General features: G+C 38.4%; 2 protein-coding genes across 2 annotated transcripts in view; one reads left to right on the forward strand and one right to left on the reverse strand.

The window, feature by feature from the left end:
• Positions 1 to 432: 432 nt before the first annotated feature.
• LOC129481279 (MBT domain-containing protein 1-like) lies at positions 433 to 4,831 on the reverse strand. The gene is given in 2 exon segments (XM_055276479.2): positions 433 to 2,683; positions 2,686 to 4,831. Coding segments are annotated over 2 exon segments (1,890 nt in total). The 5' UTR covers positions 4,331 to 4,831; the 3' UTR covers positions 433 to 2,438.
• The window catches only part of LOC129480181 (uncharacterized), a 121,840-nt gene continuing 112,572 nt past the window's right edge, over positions 4,590 to 13,857 (forward strand). Inside the window, exons 1-3 of the mRNA XM_063637119.1 lie at positions 4,590 to 4,620; positions 4,730 to 5,343; positions 5,960 to 6,031. Of these exons, the coding sequence (XP_063493189.1) occupies positions 4,590 to 4,620; positions 4,730 to 5,343; positions 5,960 to 6,031 (717 nt within the window). The remainder of the gene's footprint in view (positions 4,621 to 4,729; positions 5,344 to 5,959; positions 6,032 to 13,857) is intronic.

Below are 13,857 nucleotides of genomic sequence, written 5' to 3' on the forward strand. Positions count from 1 at the left end.
AAAACAAAACAAAAACAAACCCAAGGTCAGCAGTACATTTTGAACCATAAAAGAGAATGGGGCGATTGAGTTGTACAACTGGAGTTATGGCTAAGACATAAATCTCTGCATTAATTATTTTTCGGTTCGTCAGCAGTAGGAGTTAGTGTGTGAACAATGAAAGAGGGCTTTAGGTTGTGTTTAGACTGTAGGAAAGTCCTTACCAACCTTCAACTGTTGATCACGGGATCAAGACAAGAAACACTTCATGAATTAGGAAATTCTAAAACACTCAGAGCCTGGGTTTGCTATAGAATTGGAAGCTTATGAAACCTGGGTATAAATGAGCATTTCATAGATTACCAGGACTGACTAGCTCCAAATCCTGTCTCTCCTGGTTTAGGCAGTTCCCCATGGAGCTCCTAAATCCAAGGTACTGGCAGAGTGCACTAAATCCAAGGTACTGGCAGAGTGTGCCTGTGCTGTGGAATTAGTCCTGGGTTTAATTCAGTGAGCCTGAGAATAAAGACTGCTGTAACCCTTGCTTTGGAATACTTCTAGGCTTTAAGTTTACGAGAAGATTTTTCAAAGTTAAAGATATGGGAAGTGTGAGGATGTCCCATATACAGTAGGTCCCTCTCAGCAATGTTAAGATAAATATCCAGTAATTTAACAGCTGAATTCACATATATTTGATACATGAGAATCAACTTACGTTGGTGTGATCTGCATTTATGCCCCTAAAGAGTCAGTATTAAGAAATGGTGACATGCGATTCCACACATTTTTACACTATAAAGTAACAAATTTTACTTCCAGTAGCTATTATAAAACCTTATGTTATTAACCCCTCTTGCATAGAATGAGGTAAACCTGTGCGTATTACCAATGCTATTATTCCCAAAAGTAGAGCAATATTTTAGAAAATAAATTGCTGGTTTTTTTTTTTAACATTCTATGCATTTAAAATTCAAACAAAAATCGTACCTAAAATGGTCTCCTGGGGCTTTCCATTAACATTTTTTAAAGCATTCCATAGGCTGAAGGACTGTAGAGGTTAATCATTTCGATTAATTTCTAATTAGCCCTACCTATATTCCAGAGGAGATGGTCAATATTACCACTCTGAAGAGGCCAGGCTAAGACCCAGAAGCACTTCTAGAACAGATGCAATTAATTCCTGAGAGTTTAGTCTATGAACCTCACTGGTAAACGCTAGAGTGCTCTCATTCAGTCACAACTCAATAGAAAGTTAGAAAATGCAGAGAGCAAACCTTTCACCAATTTACCCTTGTATCCTTTTTTTTTTTTAAAAGGAAGTCATGTGAATTTTAAAACAGGGAATGTTCAAGATGGTCCAAATCGGTTATTATTAAAATAAATCCTGAATACAATTAAAGACAATTATATATATATATATATATATACATATATGGAATTTTAGGAAAATTAAATTCTCTTTCAAATTAGTTTTCTACCAAATCCAGGATAGATAAAAGCAGAGCTGGAATGATTTTGAAATCTAAACTTATTTTGGCTTTGAATAACTTTCAATTCGATTCTCCTAATACAGAACATCTGTTTTTGGTTGTGGTTATACCAAGCTGTTATTTCACAGATAGAGGGAAATGGCAGAGAACTGATCAGAATCCCTTTCGTGGGGTATTTTTTTAGAAAGGAAAATAAACTTAGGACAACATTACATTTTCCCCAACCCCTCAATGTGTAGACTGAGATCCTGTATATCTTGTCAACCATTCCAGTTTAACACTTTAGTGTTAGGATAATTCTAATCATTTTTTTAAATTAAAAGAGAACATATAAAAGTATCCAGAGTTCTTCCAGTTTCATACAGAACTCCAAATAAATTTTCACAGAATGAAAAATATTTCTGTACAAACATTTAAAATGGGCTGCAATAAAATGCCAACAAGCAGAAATAATGACCCTTCCATGACCTTTGTGGTGATGACCCCTCCATGAGGAGTTCAGTTGCATATTTCTGCAGCAAAGAAGCTGGAGATGTGACTGGCCTAACTTCTAAAAATCTCCCAACAGGTACCAAAAAGGTTCATTTGTAATGACAGTTCATTTGCATTTTAACAGCTATATCCTTCTTAAATCATTTCCTTCAATCCTGTTACCTAAACTTTAATCTTATCAAAAAAGTTAGAATTTCGGTTCTTGTTAACAATGCACATAAATCCAAACTTGGAAAGTATTACAAAATTCTTTCAAAAGCTTCAAATACAACACAAAAATTGTCCATCTTTATAAATTGAAAATTTCCCACCCCCTCCCGTCTAAAATAGTTCCCCCACCCACCTGAAAAATCTGGAACTGAAATCTTCTATGTTTAGCAAAATGTCCCAGTAGAATAGCCCCCTGTACAGCTGGATTGATTATAAATCAGTCCTGTGTAAAATCCTCCCCCTTCCGCCCTCAGTTTCTGAGCCACCTCATGGCTCTTGTTTGATGTAGAAGTTGGCAGAGCCATTGCTTTCCTGATCTGATGCTCCTTGAAGGAAATTATAATCCTCTCCATCCAGCAATTCCTCCTTCAGCTGCAGTGTCGTCATTTTCTTATGTCCTTTGTATTGCTGGGACTTAGCCTTTTTCTTCTGTTTTGATGAAGCTGATTGGTTTTCTCTTGATGACTGTGATGCTGGAGGCTGTAGATGATATCCAGTTAACTGATACCACCTACAGGATAGAGGTCAGGGGACTCACAGTCTACCCACTGATCATACTCTTCTTCCCATCCATCAAAATGTATCCTCAAGAGACGATGAATAATTCGAGTTACTGTGGCTACACATATTAAACGTAGCTCCATGAGATCTACTGCTTCTAATTTCATTCCTACACGAAATCCATGATTTGGAACATCCTTATTAAATAGTTTTACTGGTGCTGCAATGGAGCCAGTTTCCCTGAGGTAATCAAACCATTTAAAAGGAAGTTTTGTGTAACCTCTGGGTGGAGTAAGTTCAATCATGTTAATTTCACAGAAACCGACAGGGAAAATAGAAGGAGAGGTTGCATGGTAACAGAACCAGTCAGATCCGTCTGCTGCTTCTGAGCCATTGATCCCAATCATCAGGAATCCGTCAGCTAGCACCTTTCTAATGGTTGTGACACATATTGTAGAAAGATTTAATGGGTCTATAGCTTCCAATTTCATTCCTTCCTTGAACCATTCCCCACTCTGGTCTACTTCTTTTACCTTAGCAAATAAATGTGGTGGTGTATCAAAATGTCCATCTTGTTTCTTTGTAATATCAGATCTTTTGAATCGATGACCTATGCTTCAAGACCAACCAATATGATGTATTAATGGGCTGTGTATATGGCACCAGAAGTCATCTGTTCTATCTTCGCTTTCTTCATACACTAGTCTTAATCTTCCTCCAATTACACTTTCCACCACTGCTACTCGTGTTCGACACAAATGCCTCTTGTCAACCACTTCTACTCTCATGCAAGGTTTGAAAGGATACTGCATACCCTCTGAAACCTTTTGTGAGAAATCAGGAGGCAGTGTTTTGGCACCAGTAAGTCATTTCACTAGAAAAGCTTTCCAGTTTGTATATTTATGCTGAATAGTTCTAGGAGGAACAAGAGGTTTTCCGCTGGCTGCACACCAACTAACTGGATGGATATCAGAACCACATATATTGCACCAGAAGTCCAGACCAGAGTCATTTTCAAATCCTTCATATCTTAAAAGGGCATTGTAACCTGCTAATTTTACTATTCCAGCAATCCAGAAGACTTTGGTAGGTAGGCTGCAGTCTGTATTGGGAACTTCTACTCTCACATTTTCTGAGATATCACCCCAGCAGGTCCCCATAGGTGCATGTTTAAAACAGGTAACCGGAGCTGCTATAAAGCTATTGCTATTGATGTAGTCACCCCAGCTGAAACCTTCCATGGAGACTGCTGCTTTTGTCTTTGCTTGATTTTGCAAGGTAGCTTGATATTGAGCATATGCGGCTAGCTTAGCAACTAAAGGTTGTTTCTGAAGAACTCTTGCTTTCTTTGTTGGAGGCTTACCCGTTACCTGAAGTCTGGCCAAAATGCTTGCCTTCTTGGAGTTTGACGAGTAACTTCTTGAACATGAAACGCTACAGAAACGCTTTGTTTTAGAGTAAAAAGCATCTCGGACGCCAACCATCCCACACATCTCGCAGGTAGCCATGCCAGATTTACCATCTGGGTATGTGTAGACTTGCCCATTGTTTTTGATAATCGGGAGATTAGAAGGTAAAGGAGCGACTTCTTCCTCACTCTCTTCGGAGCTGGAGCTGCTGCTTGTGTCCTCACTGCAGCTATCATAACCGTCAAACATCCCGAAAGAATCTCTTCTTTTCCTTTCAGATCGTGAAGAATGTTCAGTCACACAGGAAGGATGTATGATAAAATAAAAAAATTCACATGAATAGGCTTTCAGCTCTCCCGAAGAAAGCTATGAATCCTTAAGTAAGAACCTGGAAAGCACTTATCAGAGAGGCTGCAGAGGGGACAGCTGCTTTGGATGACCTCTAATGTCTCTTCCGACTCCTCCTCTCTCGCTTCCAGCCTGGGACCCTCTGCAGGCTCCGTACTCCATGGACCGTACCAAGACGAAGGGAGGAAAGCGTATTGGGGCTTGTGTCAAGTGGTTAAAGTCAAGAGGAAAAGCAGAAGTTCCATTCAGCCGTCCCAGTGTATACCCGGGCTTTCTTGCGCTCCTTTCAATATGTTGCAGCTGCGAAGTTGTGTTGGAAAAATTTTCCACTCCAGTCACGCCGCTTCCCCCTACACCCGGAAGATTGGCCCTCCCAGAGGAACTCCCACACGGGGCGGGGCTGGGTAGGGGAGTGGGAGTTGCGTAGAGGGAGGGAGTGCTGGTCACGTGGCAAGAGGCTGCGCAGGCTCCTTCCGGCCCTCGGGGCTTCGGCGGCGGCGGCCAGCGAGGCGCCTGGGCGCATGCGCAGCGAGGTTCCACGTGAGCGCCTGCGTTTCTCCTCAAACCTAACGATGCCGCAGGAACGGAGGAGACCAATGAAACTGGACCGGAGAACCCGAGCGAAGCCGAAGCGGAAGCCCGGAATGAGGCCGGACTGGAAATTCGGAGCGGCGCCAGGCGGGCCTCCCCAAAAGCCTGCCCCTTCATCCCAGCGGAAACCGCCGGCCCGGCCAAGCGCGGCGGCCGCTGCGATTGCAGTCGCGGCGGCGGAGGAGGAGAGACGGCTCTGGCAGCGGAACCGCCTGACGCTGGAGGAGGACAAACCGGCCGTGGAGCGGTGCTTGGAGGAGCTGGTCTTCGGCGACGTCGAGAACGACGAGGACGCGTTGCTGCGGCGTCTGCGGGGCCCGAAGGTGAGGGAGGCCGCGGCGCGCAGGCTGGGCGCCTCTCTAGAATTTTTCTAGCTACCTTCTGCTGCTTCTTATTATATACTTGTGAAAGCACCTTCCTTGTCTTTAGTGTTTTCCATTAAGTGTAGCACATCCAGAAATTTATTCTTCTTTATACAATTATATATATTCATGCAACTTTAAAACATTTTTTAATTTTTTTAGAGACAGGGTCTCATTCTGTCACCCAGGCTGGAATGCAACGGCACTATCATAGCAGCCCACTGCAGCCTTGAACTTCTGGGCTCAGCCAATCCTCCTGCCTTAGCCTCCCAAGTAGTTACAACTACACGTGTGCACCACCACACCTGGCTGATTTAATTTTTTTTTTTTTGTCTTGCTATGCTGTTCAGGCTGGTCTCGAGCTTCTGGCTCCTATTGACTCTCCTACCTTTAACTCCTAAAATGTTGAGATTACAGGACTGAGACACTGCACTTAGCCTCATGCAACTTTTTAATAATCTTTTCTGTACAATTCAATCTTTTTATTATGAGAAGGATATTTATGCATATAGATTAAGACATATTTTAGATAATGCTATATCAAGTATTAATAGTGCTTTTGTATTATTTAAAACAGAAGGATGTGCCCTCTGAGCAGACAAAACACAAGAGCTACCCCGTCTTCGGAGCTGATGCTGCTTCTCTTAGGGTGAGTAAGTTGCCTAGAGAGCATTATCTGGGTGCCTGTCCCAACTCCACCCGTGGCTAGATAGCAGCCTGCACATTCTCATGCTTTCTATAATTTCTATTTTTTTCGGAGAGTTGATCTTATGGGCTTACATAGTAGTTCAGAATTTTCTTATCATAGAATTTTTCATAACAATTACCTAGATTGTAACTTTATGATGTCAGGGAGTAGTCATATCTTGTTTACCATTGTACACCTGCAAATAAGATACTCTGTGGAATATATATTGTTATTTACAACATGCAATAATATTTTAAATAAGGACCAAATTAGGACTGAAATATCTGAGAAACTCAAATTACTTATTATGTCCAAATTATTTTCTAACTCAAATTAAAATTCAATTCATGACTTCTTTGATATATATACACCAATAAGCTGTATGATTTATTATATGTTATCATTTATCAAGAAAGAGTGACATAGCCGAAATGGTGGAATAAAAGCAATATGACTTCACTATCCCCAACAGAAAACCAACAATAATTACCCAGTGCCAAAATTATCACCAACAATATCCCAGAACTCACAATTTAGTCTGAGTTGAATCCTGGAGCCACAGAGAAGTGAAAAACCATGAGCAGAAGATAGAAGAAATGGACTTCATTTGCAACACCTCTCCCACCAACAGTAAGGCACCATGCAGAAAAGTCTCCTGGATTCACAGTTTCCATACTGGATGAAGAGAGATTGATGCAGACAGCCCATTCCCCAGTCATTTTGGTCCCTACACAGGAAAACTGTTCCTGCCTCAATTTGTGGGAAGACTTGTGAGTGCCTGAGGGAGAGGGCAGCTGGAGACAGACAGTGGAGGTAGGGCTAGTAGCCCCAGGAAATGAAACTCAGACAAATGTCAAATCAGAGAGGTGGTTCAGCAGCATTATTCTGTGAGAGGCATGCTACATGGGCCATGTGGACAAGAACCCCTAGCCAGTCTCCCCACACAGCTGGGACATTCCCTTTGGGACCCCACTCCTTTGGGACAGGCAGGCCTTCAAATTTTTGCTAGAGCTGTGATAATTCTGGGTTAAGGTGCCACCTAGTGGCAAAAAGAGGGAGTGACCTAGAGCTAAAGATGTCAATATGCAGACTGCACAGAATCTTTAAACACACATACGTCAGAGAAACCAAATCATCCCAACAAGCAAATACTGGAATAAATAACTAATCATTCACTGCAAAGAAATAAACTTACATCCATAAGAAATGATGACAGCAAACTTGGAACCTCCCCAAATGGACAAAGTAGGGAACCAGTGTCTTATTCCAGCAAGATGGTGATGTGAGCTTTCAGATGAATAATTCAAAATAAGAGTATTGAGGAAATTCAACAAAATCCAAGATAATGCAAACAAGCAATTTGGAAGTTTATTAGAGATTAACACAATAAAAAGCAAACAGAAATCCTGGAACTAAGAAATACATTGGCTGAAATAACAAATGTATCAGAGGGTCTCAACCACAGAACCAATCAAACAGAAGAAAGATTTTGTGAGTTCAAAGGCAGAACATTTGAAAATATGTAGTCAAAGGAGAAAAAGAAAAATAATAATGAAAAGGAATTAAAAATGTCTACAAAATCTAGAAAGTCACCTTAAAAGAACAAATCTAAGAGTCATTGAACATAGGGATTTGAAAAAAAGAAAGTGGTAGAAAGTTTATTTAAAAAAAAACAGAAAACTTTAACACTTTGAGAAAGATATAAATATCCAAGTACAGGAAGGTCAAAGATTACCAAATAAATTCAGCCCATGTAACACTACCCCAAGGCATGTAATAATCAAACTGTCAAATATCAGGACAAGAAATATTCATAGGCATCAATGGAAAAGAAGCAAGTAACATATAAAGGAGCTCTGACTTGTCTAGCAACAGAATTCTCAGCAGAAACCATACAAGTAAGGAGGGAGTGGATGATACATTCAAACTGTTGAAGAAAAAAATGCTAACTGAGAATAAATTATCCAGCAAAACTATTCTTCAGACATGAAGAAGAGATACTTTTCTAGACAAATGGAAGCTAAGGTAATTCATCACCACCTGATCTGTCTTATAATAAATGCTACAGAGAGTTCTTTAATCAGAAAGAAAAGGATGTTAACATGCAACACAGAAAATCATCTGAAGGTATAAAGCCTACTGATACAAGTGAGTACACAGACAAATTCTGAATGCTTTATTACTGTAATTGTGGTGTGTAAACCACTCATACCTCTAGTATTAACACAAAATGCAAATGTATCAAAAATTGCTACAATGATTTTTAAAGAGATAGGTGAATACAAAAATACATAAATTGAGATTAAAAACATCAAAAAGTTGGAGGATGGAGTTAAAGTGTAGAGTTTTTTTAGTTCATTCTTTGCTTTTCATTTAAAAAAGTAATTTCAACTTTTATTTTAGATTCAGAGAATAGAAGTGCAGGTTTGTTACATCGGTATGTTGCATAATGCTGAAGACTGGGGTGTAATTAATCCAGTCACCCAGGTAGTGAGCATAGTACCCAAGAGTTCATTTTTCAACACTTGTCCTCTTCCCTCTCTTTCCCTATTTGTCCCCAGTCTCTATTTTTGCCATCTTTATGTCCACGTTTACCCAGTGTTTTGATCCCACTTATAAGTGAGAACATGTGGTATTTGATTTTCTGTTCCTGTGTTATTTCACTTAGGATAATGGCCTTCAGTTCCATCCATGTTGCTGCAAGGGACATGATTTTTTCCTATTTTATGGTTGCTTATTATTCTATGCTGTGTATGTACCACATTTTCTTTATCCAATCCACCTTTGATGGATCCTAAATTGATTTCATGTCTTTGCTATTGTGAACAGTGCTGCAATGAACATATGAGTGCATGTGACTTTTTGGTAGAGTGATTCATTTTCCTTTGGATATATACCCAGTAATGGGATTGCTGGGTCAAATGGTAGTTCTCTTTTAAGTGCTTTGAAAAATCTCTAACATGCTTTCCACAGTGGCTGAAGTAATTTACACTCCCACCAAGAGTTTACAAATGTTCTCTTTTCTCAACAGCCTCGCCAATATCTGTTGTTTTTGATTTCTTGGTAATAGCCATTCTGACTTGTGTGAGGTAATTACTTACTGTGGTTTTGATTTGCATTTCTCTGAAGATTAGTGATGTTGAACGTATTTTTATGTTTGTTGGTCACTTGTATGTCTTATTAAAAGTGCCTGTTCATGTTGTTGGCCTACTTTTTAATGGGATTATTTCTTTTTTTCCTTGTTGAATTGTTTAAGTCTTTTATAGATTCTGGATATTAGATCTTTAATGGTTGCATACTTTGTGAATTTTTATCCCATTCTGCATGTTGTCTATTTTGTCGGTAGTTTCTTTTTCTGTGCAGAATCTCTTTAATTAGGTCCCACATGTCAATTGTTTGTGTTGCAATTGCTTTTGAGCATTTAGTTGTAAATTTTTTCCCAAGGCCAATGTCCAGAGGTTTTCTCGTAGGTTTTCTCCTAGGATTCTTAAAGTTTGAGGGCTCACATTTAAATCTTTAATCCATCTTGAGTTAATATTTGTATACGGTAAAAGGGAGGGATTCATTTACATTTTTCTGCGTATAACTAGTTAGCTATCCCAGCACCATTTATTTAGTAGGCGGTCCTTTCTTCATTGCTTATTTTTATTGACTTCATTGAAAATCTTATGGCTGTAGGTGTATGGCTTTTTTTCTGGGTTGCCTATTCTGTTGGTCTATGGTCTATTTGTCTGTTTTTGTGCCAGAGTACCATTTTGTTTAATTGTTGTAGCCTTATAGTTTGAAGTCAGGCAATGTGATGCCTCTGGCTTTGTTCCTTTTGCTTAGCATTGCTTTGGCTGAATTCAGCCTTTGTTTCTTTTCATTCTTTGTGATCAAAGTTAAGTTATTTTCTGTTTAAAATAACTTTTTATAAACCTGAGATGTTTTTTGTAAGCCTCCTGGTAACTACAAAGGTAAAACACACAATGGATATGCTAAAAAAAAAAAAAAAAAAAAAAAAGGAATTGAAACATACTACAGGAGAAAATCACTTAACCAAAAACAAAGATGTTAAGAAAGCGAAGAATTACAAAACAACCAAGAAAATAACAATATGGCAGGAGTAAATGCTTGCCTATCAATAACATTGAATATAAATGGACGAAACTTTCCAATTAAAAGACAGACTGACTGGACAGATTTTAAGAAAAAGATCCAACTATATGCTGCCTACAAGAAACTCACTTCACTGTCAAGACACACAGAATGGGAGTGAAGGTATGGAGAAAGGTATTTTACACAAATGAAAGTCAAAAAACAGTGGGTGTAGCTATATGTATATCAGATAAAATAGACTTCAAGTCATATTATTATTAACAAGAATGAGATATTTTGTATTTGCCTAGACAGAAATATTTCACCTTCACTATATGATGTACATACTTTATAATCAAAGTTAGAATAGAAAACTTTTTCTTTTTATATGAATGGTCTAAGATGTTGTTTCTTAGAACATTACATTTAAAAAAAATTAACTAAAGTCACTAATTGCTACTTGATCCCAACCCCTTGTTCAATAATGAGCATATACAAATTGCTATTCTTGAAATTTTTTCTACAAAATTATTTTGAATTATTTCCTACCATTGGTTTACTTCAATTCTCAGACCCATACCTAAAAATTATATTCACTTCTTTTTATTAGAATGCATGACTTTTCTTATTTTAAATAGACTTTATTTTTAGAGCAGTTTTAAGTTCACAGCAAAATTGAGTAGAACATAAAGAGATCTCTCATATGCTCCCTCCCCCCACACATACATAGCTTTCCCTATTATTGACATCCCCATGACAGTGGTACATTTGTTACGATCAATGACCCTACATTAACACATCATTATCACCCAAAGTCCATACTTTACATTAGGGTTCAGTCTTAATGTTGTACATTCTATGGTTTTAGATAAATGTATAATAACATATATCAATATTTATAGTAGCATACAGTGAAAAAAATATGTTCAGGTTAATTAATCAGCACTGTATACCTTTATCAGCTGTTAAATAACAACAACAAACAATGGCAGGTTTTCAGTCTCCACCTATTGAGAGGTGAAGCCAGCTGGGCTTCTGGGTCGGGTAGGGACTTGGAGAACTTTTCTGTCTAGCTAGAGGATTATAAATGCACCAATCAGCACTCTGTGTTTAGCTAAAGGAATGTAAATGCAACAATCAGCACTCTGTAAAAATGCACCAATCAGCGCTCTGTGTCTAGCTAAAGGATTGTAAACACACCAGTCAGCACTCTGTAAAATGGACCAATCAGCCCTCTGTAAAATGGAACAAACAGCGCTCTGTAAAATGGACCGATTGGCAGGGTGTAGGCGGGGCCAAATAAGGAAATAAAAGCTGGCCACCAGAGCCAGCAGTGGCAACCCACTTGGGTCCCCTTCCATGCTGTGGAAGCTTTGTTCTTTCGCTCTTCACAATAAATCTTACTGCTGCTCATTCTTTGGGTCTGCACCACCTTTAAGAGCTGTAACACTCCCCATGAAGGTCTGCGGCTTCACTCCTGAATGAAGTCAGCGAGACCAAGAACCCACTGGAAGGAAGAAACTCCAGACACATCGGAAGGAACAAACTCCAAAACACCATCATTAAGAGCTGTAACACTGTCCACAGCTTCATTCTTGAAGTCAGCGAGACCAAGAACCCACCGGAAGGAATAAATTCCAGACACACTATGATGCAGTGTTTTTATTAAGTTTGCTGTACACTGTATTTTTTCCTTTGGTGAGGAGAAGAAATATCAGAAGCAGTTGAGGAAACAGAAAATGGGTCCTCTATGGAAGAGGAGACATTCAGCTGGATGGCTTTTGAAAAGTGTTTCCTGTAGAGTCATCTTCAATGACTTTTGTCTTAGAAGTCTTTGATTTTAGGCACTGACATGGTTTCTTGTTCTGTTATAAATGTATACTGTTCTAGTCCTTCAATAAGTCTGTCACATTTTTATTGTATCTAAAGGCACTTTTTCTGCAGTGTTAATAATGTCATCTTCATTGTCACTAATGTCATGATCATTTTAATTCAGAACAATTTTTGGCTATATTTCAATAAATGGACAACTGGAGCCTCATTATCAATGTTAAAACATTTTCAATATTTACTTATTCCAGCTTGCTGACAGACTCTGAAGGTATATTTTTGCATATGTAGGGTCATATTTTTTTCGTTTGACATACAGAATTCTTCAAAATCACCACTTTTTTTTATCATCAACATTGAATATAATTGCAGGCCAGAGATTGTGTCAGGCATACACTACTGTCTTCAGTCACTGTGTTCCAAGTGTTGGCAACAATATATACAGAATCTTTTATGCTAAATTTCTTTGGAAAACTTTCTACAAATACACCTCTGTTCGATGTAGCTATCATTTTATTCAGAAAGTATATATATTATATATATATAATTACTCCTCATTGATGTAGGAATACCCTGATCACATGGCTAAATTGATGAAGTCACAATTGAGGGAAAGTATTGGCAAAAACTGCAGTTACTTTTGCACCAAACTAATACATGCCATAAATATTATATTTGATAAAAATGTCAGCTCAAGAGGGAGCAGAAGAGTTGTTAAGGAGTAATAAAATCTCACAGTTGCCATACAGTTCATTTTATTTGAAGTGAGCATAAACCACTGGTAGAAAATGTTTGGGCAACCAATCAGAAAAGATGTTTCTGGTGATCCATGCCTTTTTGTTAACATAATAATGACCTGGTATGAAATTCACTCCTTGAAAACAGTAAAAATGCAAGCTTTTGCGGATCACAGCAAGTTTGTATTCATGCAATGCCTACTATATTAGCACATCCAAAGACAGTCATTATGCACTTGGCATCCTTAATTCCTGTAAGGGCCATCGTATAAACTGTAATCAATGTCTTTCTGGGGCAATAAGTCCAAAATGGTGATGATTTATCAGCACTACAGACTTATTCTAATGTCAGATTTTCATCAGTGATGATTTTGGCAAACTGATAAATTTCTCCAGTGCTTCACGTTTAGCAGGTGCTTTATCACCACAAATCCTCAAAAAATTGATGCCAAGTCTTTTCTTAAATGTCTACAATCAGCCTGTTAAATATTAATAATTCTCTTCGGTTCTCAGTCCATTATGATCGATGATTGTTGCATGATCAGCATACCATCAGCTGGCCTGTGTTCACTGGAGTGCTGATGGATGCACACTTTCAATACACAATCAAGATCTTCATTTTTATCTTTATGCAGTGTTTTTCTATTTTAATGAATTTCTGTTCATCATTTTCAGCATAGAACTTCAACGGTTTTTCCTTGTGATTCTTCAGGTCATATATGGTGGCCATTCAAATATCAAACTCTTCTGTAAGACATTTTACACTTACAACACTGTCCAGTTTTCTCCAATAGCTTGACATTTTGTGGTGTACATAAAAATAAATGCTTCCTTTGTTTTCTTATCGCTGTTACCCACTGGGTTATCTGCAGGTCTTCTTAACATTTTCAACAATATCTTTACTTTACATAACAGAATAAGAAAAAAAAAACATAGTGAGTAATGTATGTAGGCTTTGGCCCCATGTGGGGTATTGTGGGGAACATGCCTTTGACATGTTTGGGCCTGGACAAACATGAGTTCTTACTCTTGGTGTGCTTTTGTGTGCTTTTTTTCATGAAATCTAAGCATGCACACAAAGACATAAGAAGCTAAAGAGAGCTGGTAGGGTCCTTTTCCCCTTGGGAATGCCAAATAAACTAT

Source organism: Symphalangus syndactylus, chromosome 4 (genome assembly GCF_028878055.3).
Source record: "Symphalangus syndactylus isolate Jambi chromosome 4, NHGRI_mSymSyn1-v2.1_pri, whole genome shotgun sequence".
In the NCBI taxonomy this organism is placed as follows: Eukaryota; Metazoa; Chordata; class Mammalia; order Primates; family Hylobatidae; genus Symphalangus; species Symphalangus syndactylus.